At 50.0% G+C, this 21,268-nt stretch overlaps 2 protein-coding genes across 2 annotated transcripts; both read right to left on the reverse strand.

Annotated features, from left to right (window-relative positions):
- Positions 1 to 1,237: 1,237 nt before the first annotated feature.
- Positions 1,238 to 14,801, reverse strand: BO79DRAFT_289325 (dynein heavy chain). Its single transcript, XM_025688770.1, has 3 exons — positions 14,209 to 14,801; positions 1,834 to 14,138; positions 1,238 to 1,774 (listed from the first exon to the last, which is right to left on the reverse strand). The coding sequence occupies exons 1-3, from the start codon at positions 14,489 to 14,491 to the stop codon at positions 1,328 to 1,330; spliced, it is 13,035 nt and encodes a 4,344-aa protein (XP_025536925.1). The 5' UTR covers positions 14,492 to 14,801; the 3' UTR covers positions 1,238 to 1,327.
- Positions 14,802 to 15,170: 369 nt separating this feature from the next.
- Positions 15,171 to 20,448, reverse strand: BO79DRAFT_154229 (putative RNA helicase/RNAse III; the record flags this gene model as incomplete). The annotated part of the gene is made up of 16 exons (XM_025678744.1): positions 15,171 to 15,467; positions 15,522 to 15,674; positions 15,724 to 15,909; positions 15,966 to 16,479; positions 16,538 to 16,938; positions 16,989 to 18,059; positions 18,118 to 18,300; positions 18,359 to 18,427; positions 18,480 to 18,549; positions 18,603 to 18,661; positions 18,712 to 19,393; positions 19,442 to 19,549; positions 19,599 to 19,864; positions 19,916 to 20,019; positions 20,074 to 20,267; positions 20,321 to 20,448. The coding sequence occupies 16 exons, from the start codon at positions 20,446 to 20,448 to the stop codon at positions 15,171 to 15,173; spliced, it is 4,485 nt and encodes a 1,494-aa protein (XP_025536926.1).
- Between the last annotated feature and the right edge of the window lie 820 nt (positions 20,449 to 21,268).

Here is a 21,268-nt window from a genome sequence, read left to right on the forward strand (position 1 = left end):
CTGGAACGCTGCAATTCATCCTTAAAGAACCCTACGCCATATTACCTTCCAGGACATTGGTTTCATCGACACTATTGCTTCACGAGGCCCGGGATGGACGAGCAATAATCATAGAAAAGGGGAGATACGACCCAACCGTGAGCCTCAGGGTCTGACCGTATGGTTATAAGAAAATGGCGTCTGTTAGTACCCCATTATCTGTGGATATTATATCCTTGGTAATGGAATCACCCGCTTGACAAGAAACTGTTGATAAATTATGAAAATATCATAAAAGAACAAACAGTAATCTACAAAACTATTATAATCAGATCAGACACAGCAGCAGAAAAGCCAGCTAATATCTATCATATTTGAAACAATAAAAAATAAAGAAGTAAAGCAACTTTGATCATGCTAGAAGCCTTGGTCACCGTGAAGGACATGGGATAAAGTGTTGCCGCCACTAAGAGAGGCCTTCTCACCCCAGCATTTCTTAGAAAGCTCCGGGAAAAAGAAGTTGTTGTTCAAGAATACGAAGTGAAATTGTTTTACCGAAAGTTCATGAAGCCGCCTCAGAATAGTCTCGAGCAGGATGCCCAACAACTATCTAGTAATGCTTGAGGGCTCACCTAAGATGAGGTTAATGGTTGGAATACTCCGCGACCAAGCCTTACTCCGAAATGGACGAATTCTGTCTAGTCTGACCGCTCCTCTGACCGCTAAAAGCGGCAGAACCTCGTCGACTGCAGAAGCCCCTGAAGTCTTTGACTCTGATAATGATGACCTGGAAGGAGAAGAAGGGTGAGGAACCACAGGATTTTATATAGGTTCAACCATGCGGCACTGCGCCTAGAGAAATTCGCCGGGCTGGGGAGAATCGCCCGCCAAGGGATGTTCAGCATAAGATGCACGAGGAGGCATCGGTGCAAGGGCTAGCTCTCCGGGTTTCTGCTGAAAGGCGGACATTTGAGAAGTATTCGCTGGAGTACAGGGGTTCATAGATAGGGCATTGTTTATCTGAAGCTAGACTTACGAGTTTGGTAGAGTAGTGTGGAAGATGTTTGTGCATTGACAGTTTGCCTGCTGGGAGTAATATGTGTTTCTAGCATGGGCTTACGCTAAAACATCAAGCTACAATATAAACCGTTCTTGTCTGTGGTCTTCCTGGGGGGTGCCCGCTACTCTAATGCACTTTGCACAGTGGCAGCAGTGGTAGCAGTAAACATACAATTAAAAGAAATAGAGTAGACCAACGATCTAGAATTGAACGCAATGTAAGATCTATTAGATACAGGATGAACAAACGGTGTCATACAACCACAAAATTCTATTATCGCCCCTCAAATCAAGCCTCAATCATCAACTGCTCCCCCTCATCCAACAACGTCGTCACTCTAGACAGATCCGAAATCATCTTATTACCATGTCCAACCAGAAGCAACTTCTCCGCATTAGCCGGCAGACCCAAGTATGTCGGGGGTTCACGCTCCGGCAGCTTATTAACCCATTCGACAAAGTCCCGAATGCTTGTTCCACCAGGCAGGGTAAGACAGTCGTCATTCTCGACACCAGAAACGATCTTGTGCTCGTCCTCGAAAGCGGCTGGTGTAAGAAGATTAGTCACCAGGCTCTCGAGCTGCTTAAAGTCGGCGAAGTCATCGACCTTGCCGCCGTAGGTCTCGGTCACGAGGGTGCGGATCATGTCCCAGGGCAGTTTCTGAGGAGCGACGTTGGATCGGCCTTGAGCAATGGTATCGACCCAGTAGTCGATGATGTGAGCGGAGCATTCGTACTAAAGTGATGATGTTAGTGGGATGTCCTGAAAAAGTGGGTTGAGGTGGTTTGGCTTACATCACTGTCGTTAAACTCCCAAAATCCCTTCCAGCCCAGGCTTGGGGCGTAGCGGAGTCGCTCCTGCACCACTGCGTGCAAGAAGCACAGAAGAAGATAGACACGAGCCTTTTCGACCGGTGCCTTGGAGGCCCGGGTAGACAACGAGGACAGAGAATCCTTCATGTTGGCGCGCACACCAGCAGGCTGCTCGTACATGAGCACGCGAGAAGCACGGAGGAGGTTGACTGGGATCTTGGGACTCGATTCCATCGAAAGGAAGAGTCTGAAGTCCTTGTGAGGCTTGAGGGACTCGAGCCTCTTCTCCAAACTCTGCAGCCATGACGGCGCCAGGTGTACGTTCTTGACTTGAACCCAGTTACCTGCGGCAGCTGCATTGCTAATTGCCTTATCAGCGCTCTCAAGACCTTCGTTCGAACCCATCGCGATGTTGGCACAGGTTGCGTTCATGCGCTCGACAAGAGCATCGACCTTGTAACTGGCGTCGAAACCAGGGCTGGAGCTGAGGGCGATTGGCGTAGTTGCTGTGACTTGGCTAACTATATCCTTCAAGTCGGTGCTTCCCTCGAAGAGTTCTCTGCCAAAGACGGCCTCGATGAAACGCTCCGCAGTTGGCACGAATCTGTCCATTCTGCAGAGCTTCACAAGCAACAATGAGCGCAGCAGCCTGTCAATGTTCTCTGTGGTCTCTTCCCAGACAACAGGGATTGAGTTCTCCGCGAGCTCATCGCTAAAGAACTGCTCCCATTGCTCGGTGGTGATCGTAGGGAAGATCGACTTGTAGAGCGACATATTGGCGATTTTGTTCAAGACCTGCTCCTTGAGTTCAGGTGAAGTTGACAGGTCCACACTCCCCATCGACTCGTCAAGGATCATATCAATGATCCTCTTGTCCATAGGGTAGGGGGCTGCTTGGGCAAGAAGCATAGCAAATGTGATGCGGTCCTTCTGGATCAGTCCCAATGAAGTACGTTGGTAAGTTGTCACAAAGAGGTCGCGAAGAATGATCTGTACGCGTGCAGCGTGGTCCTTTTCTTGAGCGAGGCGCTTGTTCTGGTAGAGTACAGAGTTGAAGATATCAACGAAAAACTGCAGGGAGAACTGGTAGAAGTGGTTGACATGGTGCAGTTGCTCCAGGACTGCGAAAACAGCACTGCAAGAACGGGCAATAATGCTGTAGTTGAGCGTGATATTTTCAACTTCGGTCATGACTCCCTCTGTCTCCACCATCTTCTTGGAGATTTCTGCTGCCTCCTTCTTCAGAGTCTCGAGGGTCTCGATGACATTGTCATCGTCAAGAATGTTACCGCGCGACTCGTTCAGTGCCTGCAAGAGTCGCTTCTCGAGCTGACGCAGGTGGATCTTGAACTCGCCCTGCAACTTGACCAGATCGGTACGACGCGCGTCTACATCTGGACGCTCGAACTTCAGGACCTCGTTGAGAGACTGGGTCTGCAAGCTGCTCTGCGTGACAGTGAAGTTGACAAAGGTTGTGCGACTGCATACGTCCGGTGGGAAGGTGGCAGAAGGATCTCTCGTCGAGAGGAAGAGCTTGAAGGATGGCGAGAAATCAATCTCCTGCTTTCCGAGTTGAATGAGAACACGGCCACCCGTCTTCTGGTATTCCTTGTTGAGGACGTGGTTGAGAATAGGATCAAGATGTTCAGCATCCTGGATGAGGATGGGGTTTCCGAAACGCAGAGCACTCTCCAATTGCTTGACAAACGAATCATCCAAGAAGCTAGTAACAGTGAGCTTCCTGTCGGTGCTCTCCTTCTCCAAGAACTCGGTGACACGGCCCGAAGGATCGATGATCAAGGGGTACCGGTTGTAGCGTTTCAGAACGATGGCGTTCTCGGTGCAGAGGTCGTCAACCGGCAGCGAGTGATCCTGCCAAGCCAAACGTTCATCGGCATTAGACAAGTACTCGGTAATCGGGTTGTGTGGCTTGAAGTTGATGCCCGCTTGCGTCAGGTGGGTGACCCATTCGTCTATCATGGCCTTACGGAACTGTTGGTCGTAGAAACCAGCATAAGCAAGGAAGGCTGCCGCGATGAGGACATCTCCAACAAGAGTGCTGATTTGAGTCTCAAAAGACCTGCTTCCCTCTTCCCAACGCGTCCGCTCTGATGACAAACTGTCGAGCAAGCGCACACTTCGATCAACCTTGAACTGCACTCTGGACATCTCAGTCTTGATCGCTTGAGTTTCGCTAATAAGTGCAGCATATTCAGCCTTGTATGTAGCGATACTGTCTTCGAGACCCTTGATGGTGTTCTCAATGGTTTGGGCCTCGGCCTTGGTCTGCAGGGCTTGTTCCTCGAGCTGATCAACCTCTTCACGCAGAGGTCCAACACGGTCCAAGATCTCGGAGTAGTTCACCTGAGCTTCGACCCATTGCACCAAAGGACCGCAAGCCTTACTAGCCCGGTTGACTCTCTCATAGGTGAAGTCTTCCTTGGAAAGGAATTCGTTCCGCATCTTGATCCTGTGGTTCCTAGTCATCTGTCTTTCGTTGTCGTAGTTGACGATGCTAGCAATAAAGTCATCTCTTCTTATAATACCCTGGATCGTCTTCCAGCTATCGACCTTGTGGCCAAGCAGGGTGCAGACGGCTTCAAGTGCCAGTCGGACGCTAGCAGGGGGATTACCCATGGAACGGACTTCAGTAAGATGCTGACGCTTAATGTTGCTGACACTCTTCTGTGCCTCAATGACGGCAGGCTCAGCCTTAGCGAGATCACTGAGCACAACTTCCCTTCGGAGAGCCACTTGCGCCTCTTGCTTCTCCAAAGCAGCTTGAACCTCGAGAGAAACTGCTTTACGTTGTTCTGCCTCTCGCTGGTCTGCGACCATCTTCTGTAATTTCTCGTTTGCTTCCGTGTCCTTCTTCTCCAGCTGCGTCTTCTTCTGGGCAAGACTGGCTCGAAGATCGCTGACCTTATCGACGGTATCTCTCAGTTTTTCGAGACCAACGTTCAAGTGTCTCTGCTGTTCCTCGAGGTCTTCGCGCTTCTCGTTGAAGAGCTTCACGTACTGAGCAACAAAGTCGAGGTAGTGGCGCGGAGTCAGGAATGTTGTGCGTCCTTGTTGCTTCTGCAAACGCTGGTTGAATCTTTGCAGCGAGTAATGGATGTAAACCATGGCGTTGATGACTGTGTCTCTATGAGAGGCTGGCAGGCTCAACTCGCGGTAGGCCACTGGGATACTATCAGGAGCAATAAAGTTCGGCTTGTCCAAGTCGACGGATTGTGTGAGTTCAGAGCCAACTTGGAAGAGAGCCTGGTCTGACCAATCGCCCATCCAGTTGAGTACACATCTGTTGAACAGAGCAGGACTGGTTGCAGCCTTCGAAGAAAGGCCTTCCTCTGGAGGATTCATCGTGAACACGACATGCAGGTTCTTGACGATCTGGGAAGTGAACCACTTGTAGAGTTCCTCTTGCGTGTCGAGAAGGAGACCTTGGCGTTGGGCTCCCTCCTTGCAAGCGGTCATCAAAGACGAGAATTCGTCTCCTTCGAACAGACCGGGCACCTCCGCGTTTGCAAGCAGAGTGTTCATGCGTTCCAGGAAACCAGAATCAAGGACGTTCGATTCGTCCATGATGAAACAAATCTTCTCGCCCTTGCAACCGGCGCGACGAAGCACGGTTCTCAGATCGTCATCGAAGTCTTCCGATGAATATTTACCATGCACCTTGATCTGGAACACCTTCAAACCGTTCATCCAAGCAACGAAACGAGAAAGAGTTGTCTTACCACTACCACTAACTCCAATGAGAATGAGGTGACCCTGAGGCTGGCGGAAGACACGGTCGATGCGCAACGCATGCTCCAGGACATCATTGAACAGCACGAGGGGAACGTCAACCTCTTCGTCACAGAAGGTCTTCAGACGAGCCTTAACGAAATCACGCAGCCTCTCTTGTTCAACAGGCACGTAGTTCTTAGACAACCAGTTAGAGAACAAGATCGGACCCTTCAGAGCCTCCTGGTCATCAATAGTGGGGAAATTATCGAGGGCAATGCGCCGAACAGCGTCTGCGGTCCAATTCCTTTCGTCTTCCGTAACCAGACGATCTTGGAACAGTCGCAGAGCTTCGTGCGCCCAGATGCGGACCAGGCCTTCAACAGAGAGAGTCTCGAGGGGCTTGATAGCTTCATACACACCACGCACCCATCTTGTAAGCTCACGAGGCGAGTAAACATAGTGAGGCTGGATCTTGGGCGTGAACCTAGCTTGAGACTCCAAGTAGAATTGCACCATAGCCTTTGTAAGGGATTCCGAGTATCCGCGCAACAAAGGAAGGATCTTCAGAATGGCCGAGTTGAATGTTCCGTAAATCTGGTTCAACGAAACCTCTCCTGGATAGTCGACCATGACCAAAGGAGCATGGCGCAAGAATCTCTCTGCCATGGCCGTACGACCAGCATCGGTGGGAGGGTTACAGGCGCCCACGAACTGGATGCGGTCCAAGGTAACCCAGGTCTTGTCCGATGTTCTCCAGAAGCCGTTCTGCTCAACGAGTTGTCTCAAGAAGGAAATCGCTCGTTGGGTTCCATAACGGTCAGGAGCCGGAAGGTTAATTTCGTCACAGAAAATAACCAACCAGCGACCAATCTGGTTAGGAGACATCACGACTCCGTTCAGCGTCTTTTTGTATTCACAGTACTGTTCGAATGTCTTGATCAGGAGGTCAGGAGTAGTAGCACTCGAGAAGTTGAGGCCAACCACTTCCATGTTTGGAAGCTTGCGGAGAGCAGCGAACAGAGTCATGGTTTTACCGGAACCTGGAGGACCGCAAAGCAGCAACGGCTTGTGCTCGGCGAGCCAAGAGTACAGAACATCTTCATGACGAACAGTGTCCACAGTAGGAATGACCACATCGGTCTGCGTGATGGAGTGTGTGTTGATTTCGATAGTAGGAACCTGGGACTGCCAGCTCGCCCATTCGCACTTGGGCAGGGTGATATCGAAGTCAATGATGGATGCTGCACCATCAGGTGGTAGATCGGTAGTAGTCAATGCAGACACGAACTGTCCGAAAGACTGGCGATCCGCAAGGGGACAGTCACCAGTGAATGACCAAACCAGCGCAAGAAGAAGCTTCTTAGAGATATAGGCCTCGATTTGGTCGTAGTCAAGGGGGAAGTCGACATGTTGGATGTTATACTCGAGAACATTGCGGCAGGCCTTGTTCAAAAGACTGAACAAAGTGTTGAGGGCGCGGATGAAAGTGTACTCCATAATATGGTTGTACTTCTTAGCCTCCTCGAGGGCCTGCAGAACGAGGTCTTCGGTCTGCAACAAATGCTTAAGAATGGTGGCCAGCATATCCTGAGCATCCTGAGTCTTGATGGCAGCTTGACCAGAAGGAGCACTGTCGTCATCCAGGTCCTCGAAAGTCCGCGTTCTGAGAGACTCGACATAGTTCGAAATCATCATAGAAGGCGTGACAGTATCGTCATTGAACCAGACCATACCACAACGACTGACCGTCGCCAGTGTAGCGTACTTCAAGGTTTCGACTTCGAACATGATACGAACATTGGGCGGCAGATTGAGACGTTCACCGTTGGGAAGCGTCAAAAGCTTGTTATCATCAAGCACACTGTTCAAGTTTTCAACCCACTCTGGGTCGACATCACCATCAAACACGATCCAGTGCCGCTTGGAATCTTCGCCTCGAAGGTTGTCCACGATCTTTCTCAGAATGCCGGTAAACAAACCATCGGTCCATTCTCTGGTAGTGGCGTCCAGACTACCGTAGAGAGCTTCCTTAGACATGACCTTGGAGTCAATGATGTGGGAAACGCTTTCAACGCCCTCGGTACGCTGCAGTGCCTGAAGGAGTATCTTCCATGCGGCAGACTTTCCGGCACCAGACTTTCCAACCATCATAACACCATGATGGATGCTCTGGATCTGGTAGAGCTGCAACGCCTTGGTGATCCACATCTCGCTGTCGACAAAATGCTGTTCCTTGGCGATGTCGCGGATTGCGGCCGTAAGTTTCTCGTAGTTCGCTGGCACGTACTCCACACCGGCGAAGTCCTGCTTCTGAATCTCCAGCATCCTGTCCACATCTTCCCGAACCAGCTTAGGAGCAATGGTCTCCCGAAGACTCTGGACGATGATCTGGGGCTCGATAACTTCATCAGGTCCCAGGTCCTCCTCGGAACTGGCGATTCTAGTACGCTTGAGTCCTCCGGAGCTGACGAGAACACTCTTCAGAGCACGAAGACCAAAGTCGTAGTGTGCCTGTTTCGACAGTTGAGTAGAGCAGTGGTCGAAGAAGGGCACGGTCTGCTTCGACAAGTGCTTGGCTTGCTTGAAACCTTGAGAAAAGAGCATGACTTCGGTGATCAACTCCTTGTCGGGCTTAGACATAGCAACGCTCCTGAACAGTTTCTTCAAGTTGTCCGGAAGGTTGGAACGTCCAGCGTAACCAGGGTTCATAGTAATGAAGATACCAGTGTTGGGGTTCACAGACAACCGTCTGCCAACCAGTTCGATCTGAGCCTTTTCATCAGTCTCACCATTCTTGAGACCAATCTGGATGTTTTGGATTTGCTGGGAAACAGCGGAGAGGATTCTCTCCTCGAGACGGTTGAACTCATCGAAACAACCCCAGGCACCGACTTGGCAGATACCAAGGAAGATTCGGCCCATAGCCTGGAAATCGAAGGTGTCGTCACAACAGAAGACAAGAGTGAAGCGTCCCAATTGAAGACCGAGCGCTTTAACAGACTCGGTCTTACCAGTACCAGCCGGTCCGTAAGGCGAACCACCAAGTCTCTGGCACAGTGCTTGGGTAAGTGTCAAGAAACAGCGATCCGTAAGAGGCGTGCGGACAAGACGTTCCGGAACTCCCAGGTATTCGAAGCCGTAGTTCAACTTCGCATTCGCCATATGAACGTACAGTCTTTGAAGGAAGTCCCCTTCGGCTTGGTAAACATAGCGCATCTGGAGGAGCCAGAGGTAGTGCATGGGTGTGGTAGCGTTCGCAGTAACAAGTTTGGAAATAACATCGCGCTGGTGAACGAACTCAGTGATCATATGCTCACACTTCTTTCGACTAATTGCATCCAGTTCACCAAGGACAGTGGCAGCGAGCAGCTCCAGAATCCGAACCTGGGCGTCGAACAAAGACTGAAGAGTGCTGCCACCGTTCTCCAGGCTTCTCTGGACAGCGCTGGTCCAAACAACCTGACTGGCAAGAACAACGATTTGCGCCGGGTAGTTGGCGAGGAAGTCGTTGAAAGCAGTCTGGTCAACTTCTGAGGCGTTGTAAAGCGGCTCGAACTGCTCCACGGCTTCAGCGAGAAGCTCGGCCAGCGTCAACTTCATGTTGGTCTCAATAGCAGTAAGCCAGTCGTTGATCCTGGGTGTTTTGACGAGGTTGACTTCCTTCTTCAAGCGGACCTCTTCGCCTTCCTTCGAAGTGAAGCCAACGATGTTGTTGTCGTCATCCATGAGAACACCAGACAGACCAGCGAACATCTTCTTGAAGTGCTTCGCCACCCGGACGATGTCGTTGGAGTTACCGATGATTTCCAGAAGATCCTCATCACCAACAAAGTAGAAGCGAGGGAAAGATACACGCTCGCGCTCAAGATACTCACCCAGCGCCTTCTGGATCTTGTTCAGCAGCTCGGCCAATCTTTCCAACGATTTCTGCACACCATTGATAGCCAGTACATCCAGTACAAAGGGAGACTTATACACCTTCTTCATTACAGCGAAGAATTCGGAGTTGATGTTTTGGAAGCGACTGGACTCAAGGGGAAGAAGGTGCTTGATGTCCGCGTTACCAGTGAAGACACCTTCAAGATAGACCCACTGTCTCTGGACATCGATCCAGACATCGAAGAGAACGTGCACTCTGTTCAACTTGTCTTCCCAGGAAGTGGCCTCTTCCTCGAACTCTTTGTAGTATGGAGAATGCTTCATCGCCTGAAGGGAGTTCAGGTTCTCACTGCACTTTGCGAACAAATCGTCGAACCCGCGAATGAGTCGGCACTTGTTCTGGTAGTTGATAAGGTCCAGTGAATAATTCTGCCATGTCTCACGGACGGACTTCAAGAACTCCTCCAGTGCCATCTCACCCTGCGCCTGTGCGATGATATCGCGTATAATAACCTCGCTCGCAGTAAGCTGGAGGTCCCACACATCACCGAGAGTCAGCGACACGAGAGAGAATCGCTTGCCTGGCTTCAGGGCCTTGTAGATCTTTTGCCAGTGTCTCTCACGGACGGCTTCGGACTTCATATCAGAGAGCAAGGGGTTGACCTTCAGCAGCTGACGCAGGACATTCTGAATATGTTCAAAAGCCGCGTATTGGCGCATCCGACTAGGCATTTCCTTGGTCATCTTGATCAAGCCATCGATAGATTGACGAAGCTTTCTCGGTTGCACGCTTGTCCAAAGCATGTCCCTAAGGTCATTAAGGCTCTTCCAGATAGTTGACAGAGCGGCCCAGACAGACATGAAATCCTGGACCTCTTCCAGGATCGCAGGCAGAGAAGATTCAACGCCGGCCGGGAGATCAAGAGCCTCTTTCGCCTTCGAGACCATTTCATATTCTGACTGAAGAGATTCGAGTCGAGACTGGAACATGCTCAAAGTACGAGATGCTTCTTCGGGAGGAATGGTACCAGACACGGGCTTTTCCTCGTTCCACTGGCTGATGACTTCTGTAATCTTGTCGCTGATGACCTTGTCCTCTGCTGAGATCTTTGCGCGCAATCCTTCTGTTTGGTCCTGGACAATCTTGCTCTTTCGTGCAAGCAATTCGTTCAGCGCGGCCCATTCACCATCGACGTTTTCGACGTGAAGCCAATCACTAGGGAACTGATAGCGTTGTCGCGCGAGTGTGGCCTGGCCTTGCCGGAAGAGGTCAACCTCCGGTTCCCAAACCTTTGCCTTGCGCTTGCATTGCTGAACAATCGTGATGAATGAAACCGCATGGGCCGTGGAGGCAGCCTCCAGGGTCTGGCCTTCAAGATCGCGTCGGGCAGCGGCGATTTCAGAATGAACCTCTCTCATCCGGCCACCGAGCTTGGAGCCGAATCTAAGTAAGATCTCATGCTGCCACTGGTCATACTTTGCATTAACCCGTGTCTGAACCTGCTCGTAATCGATTTTGATATTTCCGAACGACTTGCTCACTTCCGAAGTGTCAAACGTAGCACGGCTCTTGCGAATCTCCTGGAGTAGCTGGAGCCACTGAGACAGATCGTCACCCAAGATGTCGTAGACTTGTTCGGACTGCAAGTCCCAGAGGGACTGGAACTGCAGCCACTTGTCGACATAGGCAGACACTTCACTCAACCTCGATTCGACTGCATTATAGACTTGACCCAGCTCGTTGGTACAGTGCTGTGGGAGAGTGGCGAAGCATGCTTCAGACAACTGGACCTTCTGTACGTCAATGGATATCTGATAACGGGACGATTTGATCTTCTCGAGGTTGCAGATCACACCAAGCCAGTTATCAAAGTGCGCGAACCAGCTCGCGCGAGCATATTGAAGCGGTGGGTCGAGATGAAGGAACTGGTTGCGCATGGAGATCTCGTGGGTGAGTTCTGGGAATTCGATGTTGTACGAGAGCGTCTCTCCTTCACCTGTCTGCACTCCGCTGGACGTTTGAAGGCTCTGCGAGCTGTAAGTTGCTTCCTGGAAGGAGTTGATCCATTCGCGAATAGCACGATGAAGACGTTCGCGCAAGATGCCCTCGATCTTCTGGTTCAAGTTGGCCACCCAATAACCAAGGTTAACATAGTTCTCAAGGTTCAGCTTATCGACGGCAACTTGGATGGCGTCCAGGCGCTGCCTAAATGCAGCCGCTTCATAAGGGCAAGTCTTGAGTTCATGGGTCGCCTTCTGGATGCTTTCGTTTATCGAAGCCAAAACAGCTGTCTTCGACTGGAGTACAGATGCCGACCCAGCGAACTCCCGAACGAACTGAACATGCTTGCTCTCGCCTCTGGTTGGGATGGCCGCGTCAATGGCTCCATTAGCCAATGCTGACTGCTTGACATGGAGTTCGTAGGAATGCACAAACGATTCCCAACGGAGGGGAACACCCTTTATGATCATACTTTGGGTGTCATTGACGTAGCCGTTCAGAAGAATGGCAACTTCAGTCATGGCCGCAATAGAGCGATTGGTCTGGAGCAAGGTTCTGACACTTTCCATCAAACTAATGGCGTACGGGTACACACGTTTGGCTTCCTTCGAGATGTTGCTCACCGCATGAGGTACCTGGAAGTTGAGCCAGATGAGGTTTCTGACCTCCTTAAAAAGAGCAATAATCTGCGCATCGAAATTGACGGTCAGCTCAAACGTGTTCCCTGCGGCTCGGTTACGAATGATGTTGAAGAGACGTCCCGAGATCGTGATATGCCGTCTTTGCACGTCATGTAGCCATGACTCGAAGACTGGTCGAGTATCCAACTTCTTCCGGAACAAATTGCTCTCGGCCAGAAGCTTTTGACCTTCGGAATGCAAGGCCCAATCCTCTCCAAGCACGTTCGCTACCTTGCCCATATAGCCATCCAACTGATGCTCAATCTGGCGTGCCCAGACAATAGCACCTGACACGGGGGGCAGATCTCGCAATTGCGCCATAGCATGTGCTTCAGAGTGGCCATACTGTTGCTTGAACCGCTCATGCAGCGAAGAAATGTCCTGCTTGACATTCTCGATGAGCTGAGTTTGGTACTCGCCGATTGCACCGCGAATCTTCGGGCGGACGAGAAGAGCGTTGAACTTCGAGAAGACACGGAACATCTCGTTTGCGTTCTTGGCGGTAGCAAGACGATCACGCAGACGGGCAATGATCGAGTTCTCGACGCGGGAGGTACGTTCATTGTACGCGATCTCCTCCTTGATCCACTGCTGAGTTCCTTCGGGAGAAACATCGAGCACATCCACGTTCCGCAGAGCGGCGTAAGCTTGCGCCACCTCTTCGACTGCGTCGACATCGCCAATTTCCTCAACGATAACGGCCCCGTCAGAACCAGCTCCGGCAGCCGTATCTCCCGCAGACGAAGTCTTCGGGCCAAGGACGTTGACGATCGTTCGCTGCAACTGCTCATGGTTGACCCGGAATGTATTGATATATTTCAATCTTTCCTGCGTCTTCTCATGGCGCGCGGCGATTTTGATGGGAATGAACTTCTCGTTGCGGCGTCTAGTAGACTCTCGGGCGACATTGGTGAACTCCTTGAGGTTTTCGTCCCAAGTCCGCCAAATCGCACCAGCGGTCTTCATAAGGGAACGGAACTCACGGTAGTCCAAGTGCAAAATGGTTCGGCCGTGCAGCAAGGAGTGGATCTGGTTGTCTAGGTCCCCGGAGATGGCTTCCACAAGAGCAAGAGCACGCTTGATCGGGTAGGGACAGATCTTCAACTTTTTGTTGAGATGGTTGAAGATCAAGTTGAGAGACTCTTGCACCTTCTGCAGGGTGGTCGCCGAGAGAAGTTCGTCGAGGGGGAAATCCCGCATGAGCTGATTGTATTTCTGCACAAGATCAGTTGCTTCGCGAAGACCTGTGTCGGCTACGAAACTGAGAGTGGCCTGGTAACGCTTCGCATGTCGGAGAATATCCATTGTCAGCTGGACTCCATCGCCCCTCAACTGGTTCTCAATTCCTTCAAGTGCGGTTTCCATGGACAGCCAGAAGTTGATCTCTTGGGCGGCCGAGTCGCTATCGGCATCGCGGGACATCTTGGTAATCGTCTGGATGGAGCGGATCCAGGCATTCACAGTGTTCTGGATGCTGTTGACAAACGTACTGTTCTCCAGGATGGCGGGGTCAATCAGTTCTACCGAAGGCTTGACTCCGCGCTTTTCTGCATCGACCAGGGCAGCCTGGACCACCTCATGCAGTGGCAGGTTCAACGCCGGGATTTCAACATTTTGCAGCAAATGCCGAAGTCCAAGTTCCAGTTCCGCGAATTTCTTCTTCGTACTAGACACGCCGGTCTTTGCCTCTGTATCTGTCCTGGGCTTTGCGCCACCAGCTGCTTCTTGGCTCCGAGTGTTGGCTTCGAAGTAGGCATTTAGTCCGTGGTGCACCAGCAAGTGTAGAATCTCATATGGCGACTGAGACGCTCCTTGCTGGGATTGGGCATTGCTGAGCGATGCTGGACCAGGGAAGTTCACAACTTGGATCTGCGATGGTATGGGGAGTGATGGGTCAATGGCGGTGGGCCTTTTGATGAAAACTACCGTAGCGACCGTGGTCGAGGAGGACGAGATCTCGGCGGAGAGGTTGTAGACGTATTTGGACGACAGGTCTGGAAGCGTGAGATAATTTTTAGTTAGCACGTCGTAGCTGGTAGCAGGGTATGAGCGAGGGCAACCTACCTTCACCTGTCTCCGTTCCATTTGCTTCTTCGGAGGCCACAACATCCTTCTGTACATAGAGGGCAACTTGCGACTCCGACGCAAATCGCGTACATCGCTGCACGGTCTCATTGTATCTTGCTGGGGAGAGTAAACTGCCGGTGCTTTCAAGCTCACTTCTCAGAGCTCCCAAAGTCACCCGCAGCACTTCGCTCAGGTACTCGATCACCGCATTTGAATCGACCAAAGGTGTTTGCGCTGGCGCAGGGACGCCATTTGACACCTCCGCGTTAGCAACCTCCATAGTTGTAACTCTATGAAAGAGGGCTCGCAGAGCTCATAGAGGCCGACCGAAGGTTGTGACGTGGATTCGCGACAGAATGCTGGTTTGTATGTTGACGGGAAATGGGCGCGGTGTCGGCTTCGAATGGGGAGGATTAACCGGGAGGGTTCAACGGACGGGGGAAAGAGGATGAAGAGAACGGAAGAAAACAAAAGTTGTACAAGATAGAAAGAAAGTAATCTAAAGGTTCATAGTAAAGCTCCGTCTTCGTCTATTCCACCAGTCGAGTTGGGTGGTGGTCAGTTGGGGGACGCGGCAGGCGTGTTTTCTGCTGCTGCTGCGGATGCTGCAGCGAGCCCGAGCGACGGCCCAGAAGAAAGTGGTACACTTCAGGGGGAACTTCCGCTAATCCAGATGGGGCTTAGTGCGTCCCGGACAGCAGCGGGCGGGTCGACGGCGTCCATGGATCTACTCTTAGACTAGATAGACTACCACCTATCTAACTACTGGCATCTACTAATATTCTGGCACAACATCTGAAGAGAGAGGGAAAATGAATATTTCGAATGATATAAAAACTGCCGCTAGCACAATTTCATGGCCCCTTTTACATGTTTCCTGAGTCACGCACCTACCATTTCATCTGCTAATTACCCAGGCTGTTTCACCGCATGTACTAAGCTCCTAGTCCCAATTTCCTTCAGATAGCCGTTCCAATGTCGGGTCTTGCCAAGTCTCCTGACTCTCGACAATCACAGCGATATTTCCTCTGGAAAACTGCTGATGATAGCTCGTCCAGCACGGCGAGTGCCCTCTCACTGGCCTTAACTTTAGCATAGCGACCAGATGATGCTGTACCTTCGGCAATGACAACATCATGCACGATGACGGCCGCTAAAACCCCAGCCGGGGCCCCATCGATGCTGGGCATCTCACCAGCTTTCAGACAATAGTTCATGCAGCCGAATTCATTAGTCAGTCGGTTGTACAAGAAAGTCTAGTTCGGTTCAGCCATCTAGCCCAGATTACAATCAGTCAGGGTCGGCCTTACCGTAGGGTGCTTATTTGCGAAGCTGTCATAAATTGCCATGTCCTCGAAGAATGGTTTGATGTGATCCCGGAAGAACTTCTCAATGACCTCGAAGTTGAAACCGGAGTCAACGAAAACTGCTCCTACATACGCTTCAACCATGTCGGGCAAACACTGGTCATCCACGTTAGCTGCGTTCTGCATTGCAGAAGGGCGGCATTACCTTAGGAGGGTCTTTTGTCACAGTCCAGTAGTCCACCGCGCCCTCACTCTCGCCCTCTGCTGTCTGGATCTCTTCGGCGTACTGAGTGATCTGAGATTGCAAAGGAGCGCTAAAGTACTTTAGATGCGTATGGAGCCCCAGTTTCACGGCTAAAGCACCCAGAAACTTGTTGGACACCATGGCCATCTACAGCAGTATTGTTAATGAATGCTTGGTTACTTATAGGTGTACAGATTTCTTACTTTGTGTTCTGTGAGCCACTGGGGGTCTCGGTCAGGATACCTGGCAAACAAGTCTTCCACGCACACCATGTCAATCAGTGAATCACCAAGAAACTCCAAGCGCTGATAGCAGGGTACTTTAGCCCATGCGGATGGATACGAAGGGTGAGTGAAAGCTGATCCAAGAAGCGTCGGGTAACGGAAGCGGTAGCTCAGCTTCTCTTCGACCTTTCGACAAAGGTGTATCTCGGCACCATCCGCCGCTCGGCGCTGATACTTCGGTATCGTATATAAAGAGATGTAGTCCTTCCATCGCTCAGCCATGTGACTGGGACTGTTCACCAGAGTAGTCACTGCCTTGACAGCCATGTCGAATCGATGTTCAGGACCCCCGGAAAGCAGAGACGCCCCTATCAAAGCTTCGCAAACATCGGCAATTGTTTTCTCTGCAAGGGCATGCTTGCTCTCCGTGGTTGCCTTTCTACTGTGGTCTTTACCTTGTAGTAACTTCAGACCCTCTGGATACCATGTATGTCTTGCCGCAACTGTTAGTCTTCTGGTTCAACCCTCACACACGGCAGAGGAATCCTTACCTCGAAAATCCTCGACTACGAATATACTTATAGATCTCCTTTTTTACGGCTGCATTAAAGAGGTTCTTGTTGCAAATGAGGCACATCCGGTTTACATGATAGTCAAACTCATCATCGTCTGGGTTTTGTGTGAAGAGAGCAATCGAGGTAGCCATCTTCAGGAAACAGTCTCCGAGGAATTCCAGTCGCTCATAATTTCTTCCCATTCCTCGTTGGACATGTATCTGCTGAGCTCGGTGTTCCTCGGTATTATCGGAGTCTTTTGTGAATGCTTCAAGGGCGAGGTCCAGCTTGACGGTGAAATTTAGGCTTTCGCAGCCTTGGAGAGAGATTAGGTATGCATCAATTCTGGAGATGATTGCTGGGAATGCGAGACAGGAGAATGCTGTAGCTGCAGGGATCTTCGCTAGCGCTCAGTGCCTGTTTTCCAATTGATTGAGGATAAACTTACAGCAGATACTTTCAATGGCTCAAGACAAATGAAGCACCTCGTTTCAACTTCTCTCTCGGTGTCTGTCATTCTGTCTAAAAGGTTTCTGCGGAGTCGTACGAGCTCTGCCCTTAAGACAGGTTGGTCCCAGTGACAAGTCGACAGAAATTTAGCCCTGGAGTTCTTGGAGAGGCTCGAGCAGTAATTCATAATATCGGTCATGTGTCTGCGCCGGGCTACAAAGGGTGGTGGAGGAGAAGAGGGAGTCAGACTTTCCTCGATTCCTACTGTGAAGAATCGGCATCTTCCATCCCAGGCATCGAACACAAAGAGATCAACCAAGCTCTCTGGGTGTGTCTCCGTAGAAAATGGAATGCTATCGTTGTCGCGCACATAGTTGAGGCTCTCCCAGTCAAGGATCTGCCTTGGGTCGAATGACGGGATGTATGAGCTTTGAACCCTTACCGGTGCTAGCCAGTAAGCCATCTTTTCGGGCTCGTTATCGTAAGTCTTGTGGAACACGTCACGAAAAACACGAAGAGTAAACACTGTGAGGGCATCAACCTCCTCTTCTGAAAGTAGAATCTGATTTTCCAAGGGAGTCGTGAGTATTGTAGTCTCTATGTCGTCATCGAGGAAGATGGGAAACTGTGGGAAGTGTGGTAGTCTCTCTCGTGTGAACAATAGCAAAGGTCTGGCCTCGTGCAATAGTTGACTGGAGGGCAAGAACGTGATAACGGTGCCATAAAGTTCTTTGGGGGGCATTCCTTGTTTCCGGCCCCATAAAGATGGCTTCGATATCATGTCATACTCGCTGGTGCGCTTCGATGTTATTGCAAGTTTCGCGTTTCGCATTGCCGGAAGGCGGCGATGGTATATTGAATTGAAATGGTCATCGAGCAACTTGTTCTTCCGAAGTAAAAGACATGTATCAAAGGCCGCAGAGCGCTTCGCAATGGACTTCTTCATTGCTGGGCTTCCTGTGAGGCCTCGGATAGGTGACTTTTCCGGTAAAATAACCTCGCAAACAAAGGCACCGTTGATAAGAAGCACTACATAAGTTACTTGAGCCGAAATCTCCTTTTCGTATTGCTACAGACCGCGACTCGTTAGGAATCGACACGTAATCCTAGTTGAATGTCACACATACCAAAGAACTAGCGTACCGAGCAAGTATCGCCGTTGCTGAATGATAGGTTAGCTTAGCACCTGTAGATTTGATTTTGAAAGTCCTGTTGCCCTCGTCTTTCTGTAACACTGTATCAAGGTCGTGGTCAATGCCATATAATAGCCTATCCTCGGGGAGGGTTCTACAAAAGTTTTGCATCATTTTCTGTCATGTTAGTTTGGCATGTTAGTTTGAATACAGCTTCTTGTTCATAGGGACTTACTTCAGCATCTTGAACCTCAAGTAGCCTCTGCTCATGATCCAGGTTTCCTCTTTCGACCATACTCGCATACTGTAATTCCGAACATTAATTCCTGTAACACACATCTAGCATCTGGTCTTACCGTTGAGTTGAAATGCCTCGCCCGCCCACGGCTTTGCACGTATTGGATCAACGTTTGATAAAGATCAAACCTATTTTATCAGGTTAGGCACTCGGGTAGGGAACAGCAGAGTTACCACCATACCTAACGACCAGATTACAATCAGGAATATCCAGACCCTCTTCAGCAACTGATGTAGCGAACTAAGATTTGTTAGCTTTTGATACACTGGAAGACGAATTCGAGTACTTACCAAGCAATTGATCTCGCCGGTCCTAAACTTAACCAAGGAAATAAACTGCTGGCGGAACGTTATGTTCATTCCGGCTAAATCCCCAGACCGGACACCAATAAGCACACCAGGCCGAAGGAAGGGAATATTCAGGGTCTGAAAAAGTTCAGACAGAATCAAAGCAGTGTAGCGCTTCTGCGTGAAAACAATGCATTTTGTCTCCGTCGGTCGTCCAAAATAGTGGGCGAGCTCTTCGCGAAGGACTTGCACTTTGGGGCTAAGTTGGCCAAAGGTCTCAGGACTGCTAAACTCATAGCCCTTCACTATCTCACTGGCTTCCGTTATCCGCAAAATCTCCTTGTAAGCACTTTCGGGCACATCGGATGATATTTCAGAGTTTGCTGTCTTGCGAACATTACCTTCGAGTTTGGGCAATACATCATCTGCTAAAGCACGCGCCCATGCTCGATCTGAACACCATCGGCCTAGCTCAGAGCTGGCCTGCCAAGCAAATCTGAATATACCCTCCAAGCACGCCATGTCTCCAAAACGATCTTCAAGCTGCTTATATAGGCTAGTAGCAAACGGTTGCTCCAACCTGTTGAAGGACCATACTCTTTCCACTGGACGCCTGACCACCTGCCGTAGAAGTGACATGTTGGAAGTCGTAGCTATCCTACTGTCAAGCAACTTCTCAAGTCTCCTATTTTGAATTAGTACTTCATTTGTTACTCCAACTTTCATAACATACGTAGCTTCATCGACTATGTCACCTTTTGTGTCGATCGGTGATGCTGTCATCCCAAATATTCGTGGACGCTTTGAGGGGTCTTCTTCAAGGTAAGATTCACGTATGATGCTGAAGTGTAATTAGCTTTCGTATGTGTTTCATGTCAGATGATACACACCGTGCATAAGGATGATCTTTCTTCGTATGGTGCGCTTCATCGAATATTAGGAGGTTAATTTGGCTCATCTTAACGTAGGAGTTGAGCAGGCACTGGTTCAAAATCTCCGCTGTACAGACGATCACCATGTTCTTTTGGAAGTGCTGCTCCCAAACAGTTTTGCTCCACAGGTCAGTTCCCATAGCCCCAAAGAAATGCCCGACATTCTGATCCAAATTGTTGCGTAGTACCGCGGCCTGTTGGTATGCGAGCGTCACGCTATCTACCTGTTCCTGTATTAGAGCATCTATTCCGGGTCAGAAGATCGCAGAACGTACAAGGAAAAAGGCTATTCGATGTTGCTTCCCCTCCGCGCGATCATTCAATTCCTTTTCCAGTGTATGTTTAAGTAGCAACACTGCGATCAAAGTCTTCCCAGAGCCTACATTATCATTAGCTCGCATCAAGTCAACTCATCTTTGTGTGAGGATAGTACCCGTATCAAGTACAGCAATTGTATTCTGCGCTTTCGCTCTCTCAAATAGTTCCAATTGGTACTCTCTTGGGTCCAGCGTACCAATTCCGAGGTCTTGTTTCGCTACCAAGTGAGCAGTGGAAAGCTGAGCATCTGGCAGGTCATGGGTGAGTTTATTGTCATGAATGGGGCCTGTATCAGCACGCTGTGCAAGACTTGTTGGTTATTAGCGCTCTTGTATGCTCGATTTATGGACTCAAGTACTAACAGGTCTCTGAACTTTGCGTTCTGGGTAATACGTTGCTGTGAAACTCCTGCTTTGCTCTGATCTTCGTGCTCGCCATTGTCGGATTCATCCGATGATCTGTCATCTTCCTGTGGTATATCCTCAGTCATAGTCACGGCGCGCCCTTGTATTGTTTCCACGGATAGATTCTGATCGGGCCCATGAAGATCGGAATTTACTCCCATATTGGAAGCGTGAGCTGATGGCATTGTGGTCTTATCCTACGGTTAGTTCTGAAGCAGTAAACTGCTCAATGCTGAATCAATAATCGAAGATGCGAGGTTACTGTGTTTCCCATTAAAAGAAGTAAGTGAAGATGATAAGTTAAAAAAGATGTGAATATGTCACCGGGAGCAGTCACTGGCAGCCGGTGGTCGTGTCACAAACGGAGACAAACAGCGGAAGATGGAGACCGGCTATTGCTTTCATCCCTGTTAGTTGGTCAAGGTTGATGTGTGTGACAGCTAATAGGTGAAGAATTATTCAGTGCTGGTAGTTATGGAAGCTATCAAGCAACGAGATGCTTCATCAAGGTACTTCCATAGGAGTACTGGGCGTATAAGTTCCCAAGACAGGTCACTATATATAGTACTTCAGAGAAGGGAAGCACCGCGGGGCAAAGGCTATATACGCGGGTCAATCCATGCATGGATTTTTCCAGATATTGCTTAGTCCTTTTACGTTGCTTCCCTGATTCAAGTAGATATTTCTCGCAATAGTGTAAATAATCCAGGCATTTCGTAAGTAATCATCCTCTTACCGATAAAGGATGAACCATGCATTATGCTGCGCATAATTCACGTGACCTTTATTATGCCGTGCTTAGCTTAGTGAGGTGGATACCGTTCAGTAATTAATGTAAGAAAGAAACGCCGGTGTATGAAACAGCCCTCATATCTGCCGATCGGCAGTCATTCTCCAGCGGAGCTT

Source organism: Aspergillus costaricaensis (genome assembly GCF_003184835.1).
Source record: "Aspergillus costaricaensis CBS 115574 unplaced genomic scaffold BO79scaffold_27, whole genome shotgun sequence".
Classification (NCBI taxonomy): domain Eukaryota; kingdom Fungi; phylum Ascomycota; class Eurotiomycetes; order Eurotiales; family Aspergillaceae; genus Aspergillus; species Aspergillus costaricensis.

Bases quoted from the DNA above. Each gene is read 5' to 3' on its own strand.
- BO79DRAFT_289325 (XM_025688770.1), bottom strand. From the start codon at position 14,491: ATGGAGGTTGCTAACGCGGAGGTGTCAAATGGCGTCCCTGCGCCAGCG. The intron at 14,139-14,208 runs GTAGGTTGCCCT...TCACGCTTCCAG, and splicing joins TGGAACGGAGACAGGTGAAG to ACCTGTCGTCCAAATACGTC. The intron at 1,775-1,833 runs GTAAGCCAAACC...TCATCACTTTAG, and splicing joins GGGAGTTTAACGACAGTGAT to TACGAATGCTCCGCTCACAT.